General features: G+C 45.3%; 2 protein-coding genes across 2 annotated transcripts in view; one reads left to right on the top strand and one right to left on the bottom strand.

Moving 5' to 3' along the window:
* The window catches only part of NRM (nurim), a 43,483-nt gene that overhangs the window by 12,483 nt on the left and 11,529 nt on the right, over nt 1–19,471 (top strand). The gene's annotated exons all lie outside the window — the stretch shown is intronic.
* LOC310701684 (uncharacterized protein) overlaps nt 1,427–19,471 on the bottom strand; it is a 62,246-nt gene continuing 44,201 nt past the window's right edge. Inside the window, exons 2-3 of the mRNA XM_083492954.1 lie at nt 17,346–17,508; nt 1,427–3,596 (exon numbers count right to left, since the gene is read on the bottom strand). Of these exons, the coding sequence (XP_083349080.1) occupies nt 1,927–3,596; nt 17,346–17,445 (1,770 nt within the window). The 5' untranslated portion in view covers nt 17,446–17,508 and the 3' untranslated portion in view covers nt 1,427–1,926. The remainder of the gene's footprint in view (nt 3,597–17,345; nt 17,509–19,471) is intronic.

The raw sequence follows: 19,471 nt of genomic DNA, 5'->3' as shown, positions 1-19,471 counted from the left end.
GCAGGTGGTGGGCCTACCAGCTTGGAGGAATCTATCCACATCAGCAGGGAATATCCGATCAAAATGGTCCAACACTGGACTCGAAGACAGTCGAGGGGCCTCCAGTTCAGTCAATGTATCTAAATTGGCAGGGAGGTCACGGCGGAGCAACAGGACTTTCTTCACAAAAAAGCTCGCGAATGCCTCACAGCTATGGGTCGAATTTGTGCTTAAATTTGGTTGTCCTCCTAAGGACGTTATCGACCTAATTATTCTAAAAAGTTGTGCCAGGTGAGAGCTAGCAGATGCAATGGAAACTGCGAAGTAAGATTTCTTAGCAGCTTTCACAGCCATCTCATAGGCTTTCATAAGTGTCCTATAAGATGTTCTTGAAACTCCGTCACGAGTCCGTCGCCATACTTGCTCTAGCCGTCTCACATCCCGCTTCATTTTCTGGAGCTCTTCAGTAAACCAAGGGGCCCGGTTTCGATGGGGTCACAGAGGGTGCTTAGACGACCTCATCGATCGCTGCCAATAGCCGGTTATTCCAGTCCTCGACAAGGTCATCTAATGAGTCGCCAGGAGGAGCAGGGTCCCGCAAGGCCTGATGGAATCTATCAGGATCCATCAGCCTTCATGGGCAAGCCCAAATGGGCTCGCTACCCGAGCAGGGGAGGAGCGGGAAGCCAATCAGAAGGCAAAAGCTGGGAAATACTGGATGGGGAACAGCTTGGAGAAGAAACTCGGGGGGGGGAGATAACAGATTCACTGTCTCTGGAAAGCATCTATCCACTTTCCCCAAGGTCAAGGAGAGTTGCAAAAGTGGCAGAACAGAAAGCACAGCGGGTACAGGCTCAGGTTAGGAGACGCAGAAGTGACGGGGGTGACTAGGGATGTGAGGGGGTGGACTTCTTCATTGGGAGCACCGCCATTCCTAGAAGACGGGTTCTTTGTTCTCTCGCTGGGATCATAAAAGTTTCTAACGGGTAAGAAGACTCCTTTCCCTTTGTTCTGCTTATCTACGGCCAAGGGGGAAGGAAGCCAATTCCCTGAAGCCTGAGAGATGCTGATCCACAAGACAAGGCAGCCCATCACTTTGGCATTGAAGGGCGGAGGTCAAAACTCAACAGATTCATCACACACCTTGAACATTCCAGATTCACACTCTCCCCCTTTTTATCTAGCAACAACTAGCAAGTTATTTTGTACATTTACTATATGTGACTTGTCAGCATCGCCCTTGAGCCACCAACTGGACTCATCCACTTCAGCCCCGACTGGGCTAGGCGAGGTGGGTAGCACTTCCAGAGACCACCTTCTATACAGGAACAGGTCAAAGTGCTATGGACTCACAGCTTAGAGTTGTGAGCACCGGATTCACTCCAACAAGAAGACAGTCGTCGCACAGCAGAGTATAGCAGAGCATAAACGACTCGGAGAGCAGCTCTGTAGAATATCTTCTTTATTCTATCTACAACTATAATACACAACTATATACAGAGCTAAATGAGGTCTAAATGAAAAATGCTGAACTGCACTGAGTTTCTGCAGCTGCTCTTAGCAGCAACCTTATCTCACTCTCTCTAAAACTCAGTCTCTCTCTCTTTGATGTGAGGTTGGAGCAAAATAAGTAGAGAGCAGAAACCGCCCCTCCACTCTAGAGAATAAGCAGAGAACATCAGCAGATTCTTGGATATGGGAGGGGTGAAATCTCCTCATTACTTTAACACATATATGTGTGTATACAAATTTCAATACAAACACCAGAACATCACACAGGTTCCATGCATTTAAATATGATTCCTGTCTTTATGAGTTTCTTGATATGAAGCAAAGAGTGAAAACTGAGTGGAACACTGCATACATTTATATGGCTTTTCATCTGTGTGAATTTCTTATGAATATTAAGGAAGGACTCCACTGCATCTGCAGCTCTTTCCACATTCCCTACATCTGTGGTTTCCCCCCTGTGTGAGTTAGCTGATGTTTCCTAAGGTGTCTACTTTGACTGAAGTTCTTACCACACTCCCTACATTTAAACAATTTCCCCCCTATGTGAGTTTGTTGATGCATTCTAAGTGTTCTACTACGACTGAAGCTCTTTCCACATTCAATGCATTTAAATGGTTTCTCCCCTGTGTGAGTTCGTTGATGTATTCTAAGGTCTCCACTTTGACTGAAGCTCTTTCCACATTCGATGCATTTAAAGGGTTTCTCCCCTGTGTGAGTTCTTTGATGTCTTCTAAGGTTTTCACTACGGCTGAAGCTCTTTCCACATTCAATACATTTAAATGGTTTCTCTCCCATGTGAGTTTGTTGATGCATTCTAAGGTCTCCACTTTGACTGAAGTTCTTTCCACATTCAATGCAACTAAATGGTTTCTCCGTGTGAGTTTGTTGATGTCTTCTAAGGTGACCACTACGCCTGAAGCCCCTTCCACATTCTATACAGTTAAATGGTTTCTCCTCTGTGTGAGTTTGTTGATGTATTCTAAGTGTTCCACTACGACTGAAGCTCTTTCCACATTCAATGCATGTAAATTGTTTCTCCCCTGTGTGAGTTTGTTGATGTATTCTAAGGTAACCACTACAACTGAAGCTCTTTCCACATTCAATACATTTGAATGGTTTCTCCCCCGTGTGAGTACGTTGATGGCTTCTAAGGGCTCCACGATGACTGAAGCGCTTTCCACATTCAATACATTTAAACGGTTTCTCCCCCGTGTGAGTTTGTTGATGTATTCTAAGGTTTCCACGTTGACTGCAGCTCTTTCCACATTCAATACATGTAAATGGTTTCTCCCCCGTGTGAGTACGTTGATGTTTTCTAAGGTCAGCACTACAACTGAAGCTCTTTCCACATTCAATACATTTAAATGGTTTCTCCCCTGTGTGAGTTTGTTGATGTATTCTAAGTGTTCCACTACGACTGAAGCTCTTTCCACATTCAATACATTTAAATGGTTTCTGCCCTGTGTGAGTTCGTTGATGTATTCTAAGGTGACTACTTTTACTGAAGCTCTTTCCACATTCAATACATTTGAATGGTTTCTCCCCTGTGTGAGTTTGTTGATGTATTCTAAGTGTTCCACTATGACTGAAGCTCTTTCCACATTCAATACATGTAAATGGTTTCTCCCCCGTGTGAGTTCGTTGATGTATTCTAAGGTAACCACTACAACTGAAGCTCTTTCCACATTCAATACATTTAAATGGTTTCTCCCCTGTGTGAGTTTGTTGATGTATTCTAAGGTTTCCACTATGACTGAAGCTCTTTCCACATTCAATGCATGTAAATTGTTTCTCCCCTGTGTGAGTTTGTTGATGTATTCTAAGGTTTCCACTTTGACTGAAGCTCTTTCCACATTCAATACATTTGAATGGTTTCTCCCCCGTGTGAGTTCGTTGATGTATTCTAAATGTTCCACTTTTATCGAAGCTCTTTCCACACTCCATGCATTCAAATGTTTTCTCCCCCATATGAGTTCCTTGGTGTATCCTCATTCTTCCACAGTGACTAAAGCACATTCCACATTCCCTGCATTTAAACTGTTTCTTTGTTCTTCCCAATGAATTCACAGATGGCTCCGTAGAATTCTGACCATCGTCTTCCTCACCTGTTTGGGAGTGGGGGGGGGGAGAGAATCCTGTTAGACTTTTAAAAAAGACAAAAAAGGAACTGAACACATGTGAAGTCCCATGTGCACCTTCTCTTATTTTCACTCCATTGTCCACTGTCTCCATGTTCCAAATTTTTAGGAATAAAGATGAGATAATGGCAAGAGCAACCCATGATCATGTCGGAAATCAAGCCTTTATCAGGAGAAACTGTCAACACTCCCAGGCACCCGGCTTGGTCTCCTGTTGACCTCCCTGTCTGCATTCCTCAGCAAGATCCAGGCAGAGGTCGCGATAGGCGATCCTTCTCAGCGTGAGAATACCCCCCCTCTTTGTTGCCCCCCGGCAGGGGAAAGAGACAGACAGAAACGTATTTACATGCCTTTATTTCTGTCTTTGCAGCGTTACAAAAAAACATGACTGCTCTCTTCAAACTCCAGCAGTCGAGAGACAAACACTTCCTGTACAGCTCATATTGCACTCTGAGCTAATTCCGGTGCCCTCTGTTTCCCACGGACAGTCCCAACATCATGTGATGTTTTCAAACTAGCAGCTCGCAGCTGCATTGCTTCTATATCGTAACAGATCACTCCATTCACACTTAAGAAAGCACCATCATTTTATAATAGATATCTACGGTGGAACTGGCTTATAAGACACACCTGCCTTTTTCTTTTTCAAGTGAGGAAATGATCTCAGGCTCCAACAGCAGTCTCGCCTATGAGTAAGAAGTAAAACTGAAATGTTCTTATGCCACACGTAAGTGTAAAAATATTGCAATATATTAGACCCTAAACAGAGCCTACTGCATTGGGAAAAAGCCCACCTAGTCCAGCATCCTGTTTTCACAGTGGCCAAGCAGAAGCCTGTGGGAAACCAACAAGCAAGATTTCAGCCCAAGAGTCCTCTGCCCTCCTGTACTTTCCAGAAACTAGTATTAAGAAGCATTATTGCCTAGGACCACGAGGGCAGAGCACAGACATCAGTCTAATCATTTTTTTCAAGCTACCCTAGTTGCTGGCAGTCACTGTCTCCTGTGCTTCTGTTTATTCATCTTTTGCAGGCCTAAAAGGCTCATAAAGGTATTATGACCTAAGCTTTTGTGGGCTGCAGTCTGACAAAGGGGACTCTTGATTAGGAATGCTGGTGCCACTATAAACCTGTGAGTCTCTTTGTTGGTTTTGTGCACTTATTTTGAAATTTGTACCAAGGTTGTACCACTGTAGCTCCATGTAAGCTTATGGAGGGACAGAATTACAGGTCGGCGCCAGCGTTTAATGGCGGTCCTACCTCCGAGCTCCGGAGGACTGCTTCGCGAGTTCGGGTCTTACCCACTACGGCGAGTGGGGGACCCCTAAAATCACAGGCGCGGAAGCCTGGGAACAAGGAGACTCGGTGGGCACCAGAAGCGCCCCCCTTACTGCGAAGGAGCCTTTTTAAAGGCTCCGGAACGGCATTGGGAGAGCGCGGAGCTGAGAGTCGCAACCCAGCTCGCGAAGCGGCGGCGCCATGAACGGAGAGCACCGATTCCTTCCTGTAAATTGAAATTGGACTGGAAAACCCGTAAGATTGAACGACTATTTGGAACCTTAAAATTTAAATCCGAAATTTGGCTGAAAACGGGGAAGGTGAAAATTAAGGAAGTCTGCCTTCCCCCGACTGCATGACAGATAAAGCAATGGAACTTTAAAGCTGCAACAGTATGAAGTATCCCAGAATTGTTTAAGCCTGGCATTGGATATAAATCTCCCCTCTAGCAAGCAGGGCAGAGGGGAGGAAAAAGTAATACTAGGAGCCTGCATGATTTACCGTATTTTTCGCTCTATAAGACGCACCAGACCACAAGACGCACCTAGTTTTTGGAGGAGGAAAACAAGAAAAAATATATTCTGAATCTCAGAAGCCAGAACAGCAAAAGGGATTGCTACGCAGTGAAAGCAACAATCACTCTTGCTCTTCTGGCCTCTGGGATAGCTGTGCAGCCTGCATTCGCTCCATAAGATGCACACACATTTCCCCTTACTTTTTAGGAGGGAAAAAGTGAGTCTTATAGAGCAAAAAATACAGTACTTAAAAGAGAAAAGCCTTCCGCTGTCTTAATCCCCTGAAACGGACTGCCAAATAAGATACCAGGGCAGTGAACTGATTTTAGAAACTTGTGGGAAAGTTACATGGTCGAAGTTTTGCTTGATACAAAGTTTTGGGACTTTGCTGTTACAGTATATTGGATTGTGTTGACAGAGTAACTACTGGAAAAAAAGTGTCGCAGCATATATATTCAAGTTTCCTGGTTTCTTTGTTTCTTACTTTTTTGCTTCCTTCACTTGGACATTTTGTTTTGCTCCCTCTAGAGGGCTGAAAGTAACAGTTGCAGAACACGGTTTAAGACAGTGGGATTTTCCATCAGGGAATTGTTCCTGTGGGAACATCCTTGGGACATGAGTGGCCCAGCAGAAGAGATAACTACCAGAGCTAAAGCTAAACAGCAGCAACAGCAACAAAAGAAAAGAGGCACAATTTCAAGTTTAACTCCGACAGGAGCAGCTGGGCAGGAAAAAGTGACAGCTGCCTCCATGGAGTCAATGACACAGGCGTTACTCAAGATAAATCAATCTTTAGAGACTTTGACAAAGCAGAGTACAGAAAATTCACAAAAATTAACAGAACTAACAGCGAGATTGGACTTGAATACGAAAAGTGTGACATCTAATACAGAATCTATAAATAAGCTGATTGAAGAAAACTCTGCAACACGTAAAATCGCAGAGGACGCCAGAAACATTGCTGGAGAGACACAGGAGAAACTAGAACCGATTGCTAAAAAGGTCTATGAACATGATGCGACCCTGTCTTTGATGGAATTACAGAGAAAGGAGAGAAACCTGAAATTAAGATCAGTTCCAGAAAGTGAAGGAGATAGCCTTGTGGAGTTCCTTACACAAGAGCTTTCTGACTTTTGGCAGGAAGATTTGCAAGAGGAAGAATTCAAGATCATAACAGCATTCAGATTGGGCAGGAGACAGAACAGAAAGATTCCGAGGGATTGTCTGATTACTTTCAGATCCAAGGAAGAAAGAGACAAAATATTGAAACTACATTATCAAAAGGCCTTGGAAATTGAAAATTCTCATATACAAATCTTTAAGGACATCCCCAAATACATTCTTGAGGTGAGAACCTTTTATAAAGATCTGGTCTACCTGCTGAAAAAGAACAACATACTTTTTAGGTGGGAGTTTCCACAAGGACTGTCCTTTAACTACAAGGGAAAGAAAGTTAAGATAAAGACAATTCAGGACAAAGAGAAATTTTTGGAGAAAAACCAAGAGGATTTACAGAAGGGAACGGTAGACCCAACTTCAGAGGTAAAAGGAGTGGTAGATATTTCGAATCTATCATTTGGATTGAATCTACCAACAGAGGAAGAGCAACAACTTGGTGTAATAGTGAAATAGCAAGATGGCCCTGCAATTCCTTAGTTGGAATTGTAATGGACTGAACATGCCTTTGAAAAGACGGCAAGTTTTTCATATTTTGAAAAAAGAACAATTGGATTTGATTTGCCTACAAGAAACCCATGTGACTAGGATACACAGGAAATTACTTATAAACAAAAGATTAGGACAAGAATTTATTTCATCTGACAAAGTTAAGAAAAGAGGAGTGGTCATCTATGCAAAAGAGAAATTGACTCCAAAAATGATGTTTAAAGATGAACAAGGAAGATATTTGGCAATTGAAATACAAATACAAGGAGAAAAATTACTAGTTGTTGGAATTTATGCACCAAACGAAGGAAAAGCGGAATTCTTTAAGAAGCTGCATGAAACTCTGATGGACTACTTGGATTATAATGTAGTAATTATGGGAGACATGAATGGTGTGGTTTCTACAAATATGGATAAAGCACAAAGACAATTTCTAAGGAAGGGAGACTTCCGAAGACCTTTTTTGAAATGACTGAAAATATGGACTTGATAGATATTTGGAGAACAAGGAACCCTCTCGAAAGAGAGGGAACCTTCTTCTCTCAAGCAATGATGACCTGGACCAGAATTGACCAAATCTGGATTACTAGTGGACTGGCCCCAAAGATTAAGAAAATAGAAATCTGCCCGAAGACCTGCTCTGACCATAACGCCGTGAAGATGGAAATGAAACCTACAACAACTGGTCAATTTAGATGGAGGATGAATGACACCCTATTTCGAGATGAGGAGATCTACAGAAAGGCCCCAAAAACCTTGAAGGACTATTTTGAACTAAATCTAAGAACAGATGTAGAAAAAAGAGTGATTTGGGACGCAAGTAAAGCTGTGATGCGAGGATTTCTAACTCAACAAAATTCAATAAAAAAGAGAAAGCAAAATGAGAAGAAAGAAAAGATCTTGGAAAAGATAAAAGAAGGAGAGAAGAAATTAAGATCAAAACCAAAGTCCCAGGAGATCTTGAGAGAGATTAAGTTATATCAGACACAATACATGGAATTGATGAATCTAGAGATTGAGTGGAAGATAAAGCAAATGAGACAAAAGACATTTGAATCTGCGGATAAATGTGGCAAACTTCTGGCCTGGCAATTGAAGAAAAGACAGAAATTAAATACAGTTACAAACCTAGAAGTGGATGGAAAGAACATATCTAAGCCGAATGAGATCAGAAATTGCTTTTTAAGTTATTTTAAAAGATTATATTCACAAGGACCACAGAAGGAAGAGGATATAGAGGAATTTCTTAAAAAATATGGACTACAAAAAATCTCTCATCAAAGTAAGGTGGATCTGAATCAGAGAATAACAGAACAAGAGATAGAGGGTGCCATTCAGAATATTCAATTGGGCAAATCTCCAGGACCAGATGGATTGACTTCCAGATATTACAAAGCACTGAAGGAGTGGTTGGTACAACCATTAAAGGAAGTTTGTAATGAGATCTTAGAGGGGGGAAAGGCGCCAGAATCGTGGAAAGAAGCTTATATTACACTCATACCAAAGACAGAGATTGAAAAGACTCAGCTTAAGAACTACCGCCCAATATCATTACTTAATGTGGATTACAAAATTTTTGCAGACATTTTGGCAAAAAGATTGAAAAGAGTGTTGATGGAGAAGATTCATAAGGACCAAGCTGGCTTTCTCCCAAAAAGGCACTTATCAGACAATGTGAGGAATATAATAGACATTTTGGAACTATTGGAGCTGAATATAAATGTGATGGGATGATTAGCTGCTTGTGCGTAAAATCGTGGTCCCTCAGAGTTTGTGCAACTCCACAAACCTCTGTGTGTGACAGAGCTCCTCAAACATGTCTGCCCTAGTCACTTCCAGATTCCGACAGTGGTTGTTTTCGGAAGCGCTTCCAGCATAGAAGCTCCTTAACGGAAACACGTCTCCTGGATTCACGACGTGACAGCTTCCTGCGAGGAATGGGTCTCCCTATGGGAGCTTCTGACACCTCCCCGCTGTTCTCGCTGGACGTCTCCCTGAGCCCTCCCTCTTCCCTGCTAGTTCCTGCTTTAGCTGCTGCGTCTCTCTCCGCATTCATGAGACCTTCCTCCAGAGACCCATCTCTCCCCCTGCTGGTCCCTGCTTTCGCTGCTGACTCCCTCCCAGCCTCTGTGAGCCCTTCCCCCACCTGTTCCTCCGATGGCAGTTCCCTGACATCCACCTCCCCTCCAGGGCCCCCTTCACCCCCGCCCATTCCCTCTCCTCTGGGCGGTGAGGAGGTAAAACCCCGAAAAGAATCCTCTTCATCTTCAGACGTCTCGAACATTTCCCTCCATCAGTCTCCGTTCCGGCTCGCAGAATCCTCCTCCTCCTCGGAATCAGTGAACCCCTCCAACTCTTCTTCGTTGTCGGTGGTGGCAAAGTATTCCCTCCGGAACCTCGCCACTGGCTGAGGTTTACGTGGGAACCTCTGATGAAAAGTTTCTATTAAAACCTCGTCATTGACATCCTCTGCCATGACCCAGGTGTTTTCCGACTCCGGTTCCCCTTCCCACGTTACCAAATCCTCTACTTGATCTCCCTTCCACCTGGAATCGAGAATCTCCGCTACATGGTAGCTGTGTTCCCTCTCCTCCATTGCTGGTCCCCCAGTGACCCTCCCCGCTCTGTCCCCTTTATACGGTGACAGCAACGACCTGTGGAAAACTGGGTGCAGCTTCATGTGGTTCGGTAACCGGAGTCTGAAAGCCACTGGGTTGACCTGTTGCGTGACTTCAAATGGCCCCAGTCTTTTGGGTCTTAACTTCTTACAACCCCCTTTGAATGGTAACCCTTGGGTTGACAGCCACACCTGGTCCCCCACCCTAATGGTTTCACCTTCTCTTCTGTTTTTGTCTGCCTGCCTCTTATATTCCTCCTTGGCCCTGTCTAAGTTAAGTTGGAGCTGGCGATGGATTGCTTCCATTTCGTCTACGAACTGTTCGGCAGCTGGAACGCTCCAGTTCTCCCCTTCCCCCCCTGGGAAAGCTCGGGGATGGCACCCGTAATTAGCCAAAAAGGGGCTCATCCCCGTGGACACGTTCTCCGCATTGTTGTAGGCAAATTCTGCCAACGCCAGCTTCTCCACCCAATCATTCTCTCTGTCATTCACATAACACCTCAAATATTGCTGGAGGATGCCATTGGCTCTTTCCGCCTGCCCGTTGGTTTCAGGGTGCCGGGCAGTTGAAAAATTGACCTCTACATGCAGTAAGCTCATGAGCTTCCTCCAGAACCTGGAAGTAAATTGTTTCCCTCGGTCTGAAACCACCCTCAAGGGGGCGCCATGCAACCTAAACACATTTTCTACAAACAATTTAGCGGTTTCTTCTGCCGTGACCGCATGTGAGCAGGCTATAAAGTGGGCCATTTTGGTTAACAGGTCTACCACAACCATGATGGCTGTTTTCCCTCTGGACCTTGGCAGATCAGTCATGAAATCTATGGCCACTGCTTCCCATGGTCTTTCCGGTGTGGGTAGGGGTTCTAATAACCCTGCCGGTGCCCGCCTCTCCCCCTTGGCTCGCTGGCATTGGTCACACCCTCTCACATACTCCCGCACATCTTCCCTGACCTTGGGCCACCAAAATTCCCTGGTAACCAGCCACATGGTTTTGTGTTGCCCAAAATGCCCTGCTGTGGGGCTATCGTGCAGTTGCTTGAGTACCTTCTCCCTCAAATCACCTTCAGGTATATATAACGCTCCCTTGTAATACAACGCCCCGTTTCTCTCCTCAAAACCCCCGGGTTTGTCTCCCTCCCTCCTGAGACCCCTGAGTTTGTCCTGGGCGTATTCATCATGCACCGTTCCCTCTACCAGTTCCCTTTGCCCCACCAATGCCGCCCCACACACCCAGCGGTCCTCTGGAATGACATGCGTTTCTTCGGGTGCTCCCTCCCCCTCCAAATATTCAGGTTTGCGTGAGAGAGCGTCCGCCCTAACGTTCTCTGGGCCTGGCACGTAACAAATCTCAAAGTTAAATTTGGAGAACTCCTGGGCCCATCTCAACTGCCGTTGGTTGAGCACTCGCGCAGTTCTCCAATACTCTAGGTTCTTATGGTCAGTGCACACTTGCACCTTATGTTGTGCACCAATTAGCAGGTGCCTCCATCTCCGGAAAGCCTCATGAATAGCAAGAAGTTCTCTGTCGTACACCGTGTAGTTCCTCTCGGATTTGTTCAGCTTTCGCGAAAAAAACGCACACGGTCTCCACTCTGACTCCTCCTTCCCTGGCTGCAGAAGAAGCACCGCCCCTATAGCTCTGTCTGATGCGTCTGTTTCGACTCTCAGCTTTTTTTGTAAATCCACATGCAGAAGTTGTCCTTCAGAGGCGAAGGCCCTTTTCAGTTCCTCAAACGCTCGCTCCGCCTCCGCAGTCCAAACAAATTTCTTCTTACTGCTGAGACAGTCCGTAATGGGCGCCGTCAGGTGTGCAAAGTTTCGGATGAACTTACGATAAAAGTTCCCAAACCCTAGGAACCTCTGCACATCCTTCTTGGTTTTGGGTGTTTTCCATTCCAGCACTGCCTGGACCTTGCCGGGATCCATGGCCAATCCCTTGTCTGACAGGCGGTACCCCAGGAATTCCACCTCCTTGGTATGAAACTGACACTTCTCCAGTTTCACCCACAGCCTGTTGGCTTGCAGCCTGCTCAACACTTCTCTGACGTCTCTCACATGCTGCTCCTCATTCTCAGAATACACCAACACGTCATCTAGGAAGGCCACACAATTCTTGTAAAGCAAAGGCCCCAGTACGTGGTTCATAAACGACTGGAAACAGGCCGAGCCTGCTTGTAAGCCAAATTGCATAACGAGATATTCAAATGCCCCCAAAGGGGTGAACATGGTGGTTTTCCATTCATCCCCTTTCCTTATACGTATCAGGTTGTACGCCCCCCTTAGGTCCAGCTTTGTAAAAATCTTTCCCTTCCGCACCCTGGTCAAAATGTCGTCAATCCTGGGCATAGGGAAAGCCAAGGGTTCTGACACTGCGTTTAAGGCCCTGAAGTCACATACAAGTCTCGGCTTGTCTTGTCCGTGTTTTTTTTATCCACAAAAAACACTGGGCTACCTCCCACCGCTCTGGACTCTCGAATGAAGCCTCTCTTCAGGTTCTTGTCAATAAACTCTCTTAGCTCCTGCATTTCTCTGTCTGACATGGCATACCACTTGCCTACAGGAAGCTGTGCCCCAGGGAGTAAATTGATTTGACAGTCAAAGGGCCTATGCGGGGGTAGTTGGTCAGCTTCCTTCTCGCTGAACACGTCGCTGAGATCTGCGTATTGTGGTGGTACCTTCACTTTCTCCATTACTTCCGTCCCTGCTAGGGTGGCTTGGGCCCCTGCTGAACCCTTTTCCCCTTTGCAGTGTTCTAAGCAATGTGCTGAACCAAAGGAAACCACTCTCTGATGCCAGCCCACCAGTAGATCATGTAACGCTAGCCAGCTCATCCCCAAAATAATAGGAGCTCCTCCCAAGGTGGCCACATTAAACGCTATCAGTTCTGTGTGCCTTGCCACCTTCATTATCATTGGGACGGTCTGCAAGCTGACTTCTCCTCCCAACAACTCCCTGCCATCGATCGTGGTCACCTGCAGGGGGTTGCTTAAAGGGATGGTGTTCAGCTGCAAACTCTTTGCTCATGAAATTGCAGGAGCTGCCTGAGTCCAACAGCGCCTTTATCTTTAGGGGGTGTCCATTTTGCAGCTCCAGCGACACTTCTATCACTAGGGCAGGTTTAGGGGCTTCTGGCACGGGCACTTTCACTGCTCTTTGGCCTGGCTGCTGTGCCCCGACTGTGGCAACCAGGCGTTGGCTTTTACCTGCTCCGGTTTTCCCTCCTCTCCTCCCTCAACAGCTCCCACCATCCCTTGCCATTCCTTCCTCTGGGGGCAGACTCTGGCAAAGTGACCTGGCTGTTGGCAGAGATAGCATTTCCGGGCGCCTTTTCCCTCCTTACTGGGCTTTGAAACTGCGCACGCGCGCGCTGTTCCGATTTCCATCGGCTCTGCCGGCGGGAAAGTTGTCTCTGGAATGTCAGGAATGCGGAACTCCTTCCAACGTTCCCCCTTCCCTTCCCGCCTCTCCAAAGCTCTCGCCTCCTGGCGCGCTCCTATGGTCAGCGCAGATTTGGTCAGCTGGTCCATAGAATCCGCCCTGGGACCCCTGGAGAGTTCGTCTTTCACAGCCGAAGAAAGACCTTCTTCAAATAGCATTTGAATGGGTGCCGCCGATAAGTCCCACCCCAATCTGTGAACCAGCATGGTGAACTCAGTCCAGTACTCACGGACAGATCGGCCTCCCTGCTTGCAAGCCATTAGCTGTCTGCGCACCACTCCCTCCTCAATATCGCTGGAAAACATGAGATCCATGGCACGAAAGAACTTCATGGTGTCCTTTAGGATGTCATTGTGCGTTGCCATCAGGGGTCGAACCCAGTCCCTCGCCCCCCTCTCAAGATGCCCAATCACGAAAGCAACTCGCGATTCCTCATCAGGGAATTCATCAAACTGCACATTAAGGGCATATTGCATCTCTGTCCTAAAGGCATGGTAGTCCTTGGGGTCCCCCCCAAATTTCTGCACCAATCCTGGTACCTTTCTGTTGAACTGGGTGGCTCTCCCCTTCTTGTCTGCATCCTGAGCCCTTCTCTCCTCCAGCCTCGCCGTCTGCAGCGCCAGTTGGATTTCCAACGCTCGGTACCTTTCTTCCAAGCTTGGACCCGCTCCAACTCCTGCCTCTCCGGTTCCGGCTGGGTCGCTCATGATGCCTTCTTTTGCACAGGCAGCTTACAGAGACTGTCGGAATGCTGTGATGGGATGATTAGCTGCTTGTGCGTAAAATCGTGGTCCCTCAGAGTTTGTGCAACTCCACAAACCTCTGTGTGTGACAGAGCTCCTCAAACATGTCTGCCCTAGTCACTTCCAGATTCCGACAGTGGTTGTTTTCAGAAGCGCTTCCAGCATAGAAGCTCCTTAACGGAAACACGTCTCCTGGATTCACGACGTGACAGCTTCCTGCGAGGAATGGGTCTCCCTATGGGAGCTTCTGACACCTCCCCGCTGTTCTCGCTGGACGTCTCCCTGAGCCCTCCCTCTTCCCTGCTAGTTCCTGCTTTAGCTGCTGCGTCTCTCTCCGCATTCATGAGACCTTCCTCCAGAGACCCATCTCTCCCCCTGCTGGTCCCTGCTTTCGCTGCTGACTCCCTCCCAGCCTCTGTGAGCCCTTCCCCCACCTGTTCCTCCGATGGCAGTTCCCTGACAATAAATACTAAAGCTGTGCTGATATTTGTGGACGCGGAGAAAGCCTTTGACAACATTTCTTGGAGTTTTATGAAGAAGAATCTTCGTGGGATGGGGGTAGGCCAAAGATTTGAGAATGGTATGGGTGCGATATATTCTGAACAAAAAGCGAAACTGATTGTAAATAACGTAGTAACTGAAGAATTTAAGATAGAAAAAGGGACACGACAAGGGTGCCCAATTTCCCCATTGCTTTTTATATCAGTCCTGGAGGTTTTGCTAAATATGATTAGAGATGACAAGCAAGTTAAAGGTGTACAGGTCGGGGCAAAACACTACAAGTTAAGAGCTTTTGCAGATGATTTGGTACTTACTTTACAAGAGCCAGACACTAGTACAAAAAGGGTGTTGGAAATAATTCAAGAATTTGGCCAGGTGGCTGGATTCAAATTGAATAAACAAAAGACTAAAGTTTTGGAGAAAAACTTAACAGTTATGGAGAGGAAGAAATTCCAGAATGAAACAGGCCTGACAGTGGTTAAGAAGGTGAAATACCTAGGGGTTTATTTAACATCTAAAAATTTGAACTTGTATAAAGATAACTATGAAAAATGTTGGTCAGAAATCAAAAAAGATTTAGAAACATGGTCAAATTTGAAATTATCAATGTTAGGCCGAATTGCAGTTATTAAGATGAATGTATTGCCTAGAATGTTATTTTTGTTCCAAACTTTGCAAATCCTTGACAAGATGGATTGTTTTAAGAGGTGGCAGAAAGACATTTCGAAATTTGTCTGGCAGGGCAAAAAGCCCAGAATAAAATTTAAAATATTGACAGATGCAAAAGAAAGAGGGGGATTTGCCCTGCCGGACTTAAAATTGTACTATGAAGCAGCAGCGTTTTGCTGGCTGAAAGAGTGGATGCTCCTCGAAAATACAGACATTTTGGACTTGGAAGGTTTTAATAATGCATTTGGTTGGCATGCATATTTATGGTATGACAAAATTAAGGTGCATAGGGCCTTTAAAAATAATATTGTCAGAAAAGCATTGTTTAATGTTTGGATAAGATATAAAGATTTGTTGGAAAATAAAACCCCTAGATGGTTGTCACCCTTGGAGGCTAAAGCATTGAAAAAGCTCAATATGGAGGCCGGATGGCCAAAGTATTTGGAAATTTTGGAACAAGAAGGAGATAAATTGAAGCTACAGAGTCATGAGAAAATGAAACCCAAGGTACGAGATTGGCTCCATTATTATCAAATAATGGAGGTGTACAAACAAGATAAGAAAATTGGCTTCCAGGTGGAGAAATCAAAATTAGAAACTGAACTGTTAGAACCCAATACTAAGAATTTATCAAGAATGTATAACTTGCTGCTGAAATGGAATACAAAAGATGAAACAGTTAAATCAGCTATGATTAAGTGGGCACAGGACATTGGTCATAACATTATGTTTGCTGACTGGGAATGGTTGTGGAACACCGGGATAAAATTCACGGCATGTAATGCCTTAAAGGAAAATATTATGAAAATGATTTATAGGTGGTACATGACCCCAGTCAAGCTAGCAAAGATTTACCATTTGCCTGACAATAAGTGTTGGAAATGTAAAGAATCTGAAGGTACTTTTTATCACCTTTGGTGGACGTGCCCAAAGATTAAGGCCTTCTGGGAAATGATATATAATGAAATGAAAAAGGTACTTAAATGTACTTTCCCTAAGAAACCAGAGGCCTTCCTCTTGGGCATTGTCGGCCAATTGGTCTTAAAGAAGAAGAAGAAGAAGAGTTTGGATTTGATATCCCGCCTTTCACTCCCCTTCAGGAGTCTCAAAGCGGCTAACATTCTCCTTTCCCTTCCTCCCCCACAACAAACACTCTGTGAGGTGAGTGGGGCTGAGAGACTTCACAGAAGTGTGACTGGCCCAAGGTCACCCAGCAGCTGCATGTGGAGGAGACAGAAACTTTTTTATGTACGCTACTACAGCAGCCAGACTTCTCATCGCAAAGTATTGGAAGACACAAGAGCTACCCACTCTGGAAGAATGGCAGATGAAAGTGATGGACTATATGACATTGGCTGAGATGACTGGCAGAATCCGCAACCAGGGGAAGGAGACGACGGAAGAAGATTGGAAGAAATTTAAAATCTATCTTAAGGACTATTACAAATTTGATGAAAGTTAAAATGTTGAGGCTTTGAGAATGAAAGGGTTACAGCGATATAAGATTAGATTGAAGGAAAGACTAGGAAGACATATCCCTAATAGAATTATTAGAAGTTGCTGAAAAATTTTGGACATTGGGATGCAGAAAGGGGAGGTATGGGGGAGTCCGAGAAACAAGGTTTATGAAAAAAAGGTTATGAAATTATACGTGCTTGTATGTCTTTTTATATGTTTGTATTGTTTTAAAAATTCTGTAAAACCAATAAAAAAATTATTAAAAAAACAGAATTACAGGGGCGCTATAAATTATTATCCCACTCACTCACTCTCACACACAATCCGTCTGTAAGAATGGCAAGTTTACACTATTTGGTTATAATACTGGCCACCCTCAGTCTTCATATGCCCAATCCTATGTGCAGAGCCTCCAGCCACATGAACTGTGTATCATGATAACAGGTCCTTTGTCTCGAAAGCCCACGGAACTGGGGAGGTGCATGCATCTACTGTATTTGGATGCTGGTGGAATGTATTACTCTGACCCAGTCTTTAAAAAAATAAAAATAACATAAACTATTTAAATATATGAAATATAATTAATGACAGGAAGCGTTTCCATAGCCCCCTTCACCTATTTTTCTGGATTGGTGTACAACATCATTATCGTCACTTAATCCTGCAGTGGAAATAACACCAGAGATTCCAAAAACAAAGAGCTGCTTTGGAGAAGGCCTCACCCCTCCCTCCCTCCCTTCTTCCTGCCTTTGGCCTCCTCTCCATCTTTTCCTCTTTCTCCCTCCACCATCCAGCCATCCATGTTCCCATCTCCTCTCCCCTGAAACTCACCAGATTTCTCCGAGGGTCCCGGGAGGGGATGCTCAAAGGTTGTGGGGAGGGATGCAGGAGACAGCTTGACCAGGTCAACTGTCCATCTTCCTCCGTCCATCCTGACCAGGTTTGCAGGTTCAACTTCTTCAGGAACACAGAAGCCAGGGCAAGTTGTAGCTTCCTGGGAGGAAGGAAGAAGTCAAGGGCGTGTCAGAGCCCCTGCAGGGATTCTGCCCAAAACATTCTGTTGCCCCTGTAGAAGCCCCTATTGGGCACCCGCTTCCCAAGAGCCTCCACCCATTTTCAAACACCTTTGGGAATTCCTTCTGTCTGCCTGTCCCTTCCCCCTTCCTAAGGCTGGCATGGTATGGGCAGTAGTGGCCTTGTGGCAGTTGCCCAAAGGGCCACAATAAATGTAACAATGTGTACCCCTTTAAATCCTTGAGTATGCTTCTAATAAAGAAGTTATGGTAGCCTGTGCTTTATGAAACTGGCTATCTTGCAAGTTGCCACCTCCCAATTGGGGCAGAAATACAGCTAATATGGGAATCACAAAGATACAGCAGAAAGCTAGAACATGAGTCGCCACATGATGCAAATGGCTGCATGTAACACAGGTTCCCAACATGCACAACTAACACAATGTAACAGAACGCGGTAGGCATCAGAACTTATTCAGCAGAAAATGCCAGTGCTTGTTGCGCATGTGTATTATAATAAAATGAGGCAATGATGAATATCAGGAACGTGAAAATCCAAAGGGACTTTTTTTAAGGAGGCAGGGGAAGCAAGAAAAATTTAGATTCTTTTGGCAACAATAAACATTAAAACAAGGAACTGCTGGTTAAAATTTGTAAGAGGTTTTTTAGACTTCCGGTCGGCGCCAGCGCTAATGGCGGTCCTCTTTCCGAGCTCCGGAAAAGGACTGCCCTGCGAGTTCGGGTCTGTCCCGCTACGGCAAGCGGGGGACCCCTAAAATCACCGGTGCGAAAGCCGGTGAACGAGGAGATTCGGTGGGCACCAGGAGCGCCCCCCCTTTACCGCAGAAAGAGCCTTTTTAAAGGCTCTGGAACGACATCGGGGGAGCGCGGTGCTGAGAATCGCTACCCAGCCCACAGGGTGAAGCCGCGTCGCTATTAGTGGAGAGCGCCGATTCCTTCCTGTAAATTTCGGACAGAAAAAACCCGTGAGTAAAACGGAACGTCTATTTGTAACTAAATTCTGGAAATTTGGCTGAAAACGGGGAAGTGAAAAATTAAGGAAGCCTGCCTTCCCCCGACTGCATGAAAGTGAAAGCAACGAAAATGTAAAGCTGCATTCGTATGGGACATTGCTTTTGATTAACTAAACCTGACATCTGGACTTCAGATCTCCCCTCTAGCTAGCAGGGCAGAGGGGAGGCGAGAGAGACATTAGTAACTGCATGATTTATTTAAAAGAAAAACTCTCTGCTGTCTCAATAACCTGAAACGGTCTGCCTAGCAAGACAATAGGACACTGAACTGACTTCTTCCTGTGAAAGTTACATTGTGACACAAGTTTTGCACTGTTTGGTTACAGTATACCAGAGCAGGCTGAGACAGTATCTATTGGGAATCTGTGGCAACTTTTATTTACAAGCCTCCTGCTATACTTGTTTTAAACTTTTCTTCCTTTGTTCTACGTATTTGGATATTCTCTTTGCCTTTGTACCCGGACATTTTGATTTGCTCCCCCTAGAGGGTAAAGCAAAAGCTGACACAGCTCAAGACAGTGGAACTTTCCATCGGGAAACAGTTCCCGTGGGAAACGACCTTGACATGAGTGGTTCACAAGAAGAGGTAGCCACAAGAGCTAAGACTAGACAACAACAACAGTACCAGCAGCAGCAGCAGCAGCAACAGCAATTAAAGAAAAGAGGCTCGATCACAGGCGCAACCCCAGCAGGACCTTCAGGAACAACAGGACAAGAAAAAGTGACAACGGTCTCCATGGATGCTGTGACACAAGCCTTACTTAAGATAAACCAATCCTTGGAGACTTTAACAAAACAGACTTCAGAAAATACACAAAAACTAACAGAAATATCAGCAAGATTAGACCAGAACACAGAATCTATAAATAAATTGGTCGAGGAAAATTCTACTACACGTAAAATTGCGGAA

This window comes from Podarcis liolepis, assembly GCF_965112155.1.
Source record: "Podarcis liolepis genome assembly, chromosome: 2".
Taxonomy (NCBI): Eukaryota; Metazoa; Chordata; class Lepidosauria; order Squamata; family Lacertidae; genus Podarcis; species Podarcis liolepis.
This window is presented reverse-complemented; position numbering and strand designations above follow the sequence as displayed.